General features: G+C 37.9%; 1 protein-coding gene across 8 annotated transcripts in view; it reads right to left on the bottom strand.

Annotated features, from left to right (window-relative positions):
- The window catches only part of LOC106869961 (serine/threonine-protein kinase ULK3), a 195,009-nt gene that overhangs the window by 186,774 nt on the left and 3,288 nt on the right, over positions 1 to 4,947 (bottom strand). The window contains exon 1 of one of the 8 annotated variants that reach the window (XM_052973223.1): positions 4,293 to 4,534. The exons of the other annotated variants lie outside the window; for them this stretch is intronic. Coding sequence (XP_052829183.1) covers positions 4,293 to 4,397 — 105 coding nt within the window. The 5' untranslated portion in view covers positions 4,398 to 4,534. Of the gene's footprint in view, positions 1 to 4,292; positions 4,535 to 4,947 lie in introns of those variants that run through there. 8 annotated transcript variants of the gene reach the window in all.

Below are 4,947 nucleotides of genomic sequence, written 5' to 3'. Positions count from 1 at the left end.
AAATTAGTGTAATAGATGTAAAACAACTTGCTGTGAATGAATATGAAAAAAAAAAAAGGCGCACTCGCGAACGGGGGCGGGGAGGGCTCGTGAATGTTCCGAGACGCCTCACCGGAGCCAAGAAACAAAAGAAAGATAGTGTAAAAGATGTAAAACAACTTGTTCTGAACAAATATGAAAAAAAAATGTGTACTCGCGAAAGTGGAGAGAGGACTCAGAACATTCACATTGTCAGTCCATGGCCTCTAAACTATAACGTTTGACCCGAGCTCAAAAAATTAGTGTAATCCTTTGCAGGATTTGAATCGAAATGTGAAGAACCAGAACAAATATTGGTCTAATGATTCTGCAACTTCACTGCCCTCTGTAATAAATAATAGCATTTCTTTTGTCTCAGTCATTAGACTGAGGCCATGCTAGAGCACCACCTTGAAGACCCAAGTACTTATTTGATTGGTCTCTTTCTCCAAGCCACTAAGTTATGGAGGATGTAAACACACCAACACCAGTTGTCAAGCAGTGGTGGGGGACAAACAGACATAAGGACACACACACACTCATACACATATGTGTGTTTACATATATATATTTATATATATATATATGAGGTCTGATCAATAAGTATCCGAATTGTTGCCATAGTAATGAAGCTAAAGCACACAGAGTGAAGCCGCTTGGCAAAGATTGACCTTGAACTCTGCTATGCATGCACACTAAGTTTTAACACTCTAGCTTACTTTCCCTGTTCACAGCAATGCTTGGAAGGAAGGTGTGTAGCATGTGATCGTCACATTGACCATGACAGAGAAAGCTGTCATGGAGATACCTGCTCAGAGGCCTACACAAAGTTGCAGAAAGTGTATGGAGAGGCGGGGTGTATGAGCTGCACACAAGTGTATGAGAGGTTCAGATGTTTCCGAGATGGCCGATAAAATGTTGGTATTGACAAACGTTCAGAGAGACCTGTAACCAGTAGAAGTGAGAAAAACATTGCAGATAAGCATGTAACTGTGACAGGAAATCATCAAATCACCATCCATGACTTATCAGGGGATGTGCAGATTAGCTATAGTTCAGTTCAGTCCATTATCACTGAAGATTTGGATATGAGACGCGTGTCTGCCAAGTTTGAGCCAAAACTGCTTCCAGCTGACCAAAAAGACACTTGGGTTTCAGTTGCACAAGATCTCCTTGATTGTGTCAAGAACAATGAAAACTTTTTGAAAAATTTAGATAGGCCTCTGAGCAGGTATTGCTAAGCTTTTGGGAAAATTTGATGCAGATTCTCTGCTCAATTTTCTCAGTCATCATCAAAGCAATGATTACACGCAACATACCTTCCTTCCAAACACTGCTGTAAACAGCAGAAGTGAGTTAGAATGTTAAAATTTAGAGCGACTTCACCCTGCATGCTTTAACTTCATTACAATGGCAACAGTCCAGATACTTATTGATCAGACCATGTATACATTTCGTCTGAAATTCATAGCCTAACAACTCGAGTTTGGAATGAATCTTCTGTGTCACAGGAATGTATAAATGGCATTCTAATCTCTATATACAAGGGTAAGGGCCCAAAAGCAGAGTGTGGTAATTCTAGAGGGATAACTATCCTGGTACATACTGGGAAGATAATTTCCATGCTAGAATGTGTGTCCACATGTGATTCTCAAAGAAAAAGTGTGGTCTCAGACCTGAGCGAGGAACAATGGACATGATATTTTCTGTGAGGCAGGTTCAGAAGAAATGCTTAGAGAAGCAAATGCTACTATACCAGGTCTTCCTAGATTTAACTACGGTATTTGACACAGTAAACAAGGAGGCACTGTGGATTGTATTGTATAAACTTGTTTGCCCAACACATTTTGTGAGCATCTTTAAGGAACTACACAGAAACATGAAAGCTCAGGTAGTCTTTAATGGAGAGCTATCTCATGAATTTTCAGTGGACAATGGTGTCAGACAGAGAGATATTCCTGCCCTATATTTTTCTCTATTTATTTTGCTGCATTGCTTTGGTATGCTTCCAAGGATTGCAACAGGGGAATCGGAATCAGATTTCAGACATCTGGTTGCATTTTATATCTGACTCAGTTTAAGAGCAAAACAAAGACTTCAAAAGCACTTGTAAGAGAATGACTTTACGCTGATGATGCTGATTTGTTGGCACATTCAGAGGGGGATATGCAACATATAATGGACAGATTTTGCATTACATGTGTACATTTCAGACTCACAGTTAGTCTTGACAAGGTGCTTCATCGAAGCAACTGATATAACACAGAAACATAATTCTATATTCCCAGATAGCAATAAAGTACACACCTCTCAGTAATACAGAGGTACATCTGCTTGTGCAGAAGGAACTCACATAAAACTGTTGAAAATATGAGGCTAACAATAATGATTTCTTACATAAACACAGGACACAATTTTGAAAGGACCCAACAATCAATTATATTGTCCCAAGTATTTGACAGGTACTTTTTTTAAGGACCCTTGAAGAATAAATGCAAAGTTGAGTTCAGCAGGATTTGAACACAGAACATAAGAGCTGGAATAAATATTGGTTTCACATTTTGGCACAAGGCCAGCAGTTTTGGGGGAGGGGCTAAGTTGATTACATTAACCCCAGTGCTCAACTGGTACTTATTTTACTGACTCTGAAAGGATGAAAGGCAAAGTCAATCTCGGCTGAATTTGAACTCAGAATGTAAAGCTGAATGAAATACTGCTAAGCCCAGCATACTAACAGTTCTGCCTGCAAAGCATTTTTGTCTAACACTTTAGTGATTCTGCCAAATAATAACAGTACATTTATAATTGACATAGAAATACTAAAGGACTATTATGTGTTGCTGAAAAGCTAAGGAACTGCAACTAGTTAGGATCTGAATTAAAACCATTATGGCAGTTATCTGCCTTCCAATTTGTAACAGGTACAGCTGCAGTGATATACAATCACTTGTGTAGCAACACTGGTAGATTTACATGTACCAGAAAACACAAATACTAGGATCTGTAGATAGTGTAGGCTATTCTCACAGAGTATTTACTAACCTTCATGTATGTTTTCCAAGATGTACTTAACTATTTTTTATGTAATAAAAGAAAATTTTTACTGTATTTATCTAACTATGAATAATAATGATAACAATTTTTACATTAGCACAAGGTCAGAACTATGAATAATTGACTGAAGTAGTATCATAATGGTTGGCCTTGTGCCCAGTGAAAGTTAGCAAAACACCAAATCTTTAAATCATAATTACAAGAAAAATGAGTGTATCTAAAACACTGGAGCTTAGTTTTCTACACAACCACTCTTAGTTGGAAACTTATGGAGGCCTATTTTGTCTTCTATCAAAACAAAATAAGTGTTTGCTGTTGGGCTCCAGGTCAGCTTGATTGAGCAGTCCTAGGAATCAAAGGTACAAGGTGCATTCCAGAAGTTTTGAGACTTTTTTTCAGGCATGACATTCATTAATTTCCAAGAAGTTCAAAATTCTAATCTTCTTCAAATTAGGATCCTTTGATTTTAATGCAAATTGTGATAGTGCTCCAAACACTTCATGAAAGCCCCATGGAAGTCCTCCAAATCGAAGGTGTCCAGGACCCTTGTCAGTCTCCTTCAGCTTGGGGAACAACCACAGGTCACAAAGAGCTAGATTTGATGCCCATCTTTGCCAAGTAATTGGTTACCAGGATGTAATTGTGGACTGGTGTGTTGTCCTGGTGCAGGTGTTCTGGCCTTTTGTGATGAAATCTTTTCCTGAACTCTCTCAAAACCTCCACAAAGTATTCTTTGTTAAAACCATTTAGTCAGAGAGAACCCAGTAGATGATGCCCTTGCTGTCAAAAAAAAGGGGATCATCATGAACTTCCCATAGGACTTGCTTTTCCTGGCTTCTTGTGCCAGGGAAAGGAAAAAAAATGCTTGGCACAGAAAGTTGATCCATAAATGGTCTGGAGCAAGTTTTTGTAACGTTTTTGCCTTGTTTAATACAAAATTCTATTGCAGAGGAAGCTTCCAACTTATTTTCACATCCTGACTGCATTCTGCAAACTAGTCAGCTGTGACAAGCACTGTTTAGTAGGGTGTGCTCAAAGTAATGTTACAACCGTATCCTTCAATCTGGAATAACAAAAGTTGGCTGCATGTCAGCTAATAAGATATATAATAATGATAGACTAAAATCATAATAATCTCTAACAGCTAAAAAAACTGCCTCACCTAAAAAAATTTCAAAACTTCTGGAATGCACTTTGTATTTTAGCCATGGCCAGCTCACCTTATTTTCAGACAGAGTATCTAGGACAGTGATGGTGAACCTATGACAAGTGAATCTACAGTGAGGCGCAGTAGGTTTTTTTGGGGGGTGACCAGCAAAGACCATGGTTCAATCCCACAGTGTGACACCTTGGGCAAGTGTCTTCTTTGGCTCCGGGTTGACCAAATCCTTGTGATTTCATTTGGTTGATGAAACCTGAAAGAAGGGTTAATACATAGTTTAACACCCGGTCACCAAAACAAAAATAAATAAATAAATAAAACAGTTTAATAGGTGTAAAAAAATTGTATTGAAAACGAATATGAAAACAAAAATTTGCACAAATGAACAGGGTGGGTGGGGAGAGGACTTTCAGAAAATTCACAAAATCTGATTTTTTCCCTCATAACTTTCAGGAAAATGGATATCTTTTAATGAAAGTTTATACAAATATTTTTCAAAAGGCATAGATTACAATTATAAAGAAATTTGTGGGAGAAAATTTTTTCCAAGTGGGTGAGGAGAGGCATTTCAGATTAAGAAGACCACATAAGTTGGAATTTCTCCATTTTGACGGGGATTTTTCCAATTGTTTTTCACCACAGCCTTCAAAATGATGGAGAGCATCTTTTTATGAAAACAGTAGTTTGGAAAATTTATGAACTTTTTTACTCTC

This window comes from Octopus bimaculoides, chromosome 15 (assembly GCF_001194135.2).
Source record: "Octopus bimaculoides isolate UCB-OBI-ISO-001 chromosome 15, ASM119413v2, whole genome shotgun sequence".
NCBI classification, from domain to species: Eukaryota; Metazoa; Mollusca; class Cephalopoda; order Octopoda; family Octopodidae; genus Octopus; species Octopus bimaculoides.
This window is presented reverse-complemented; position numbering and strand designations above follow the sequence as displayed.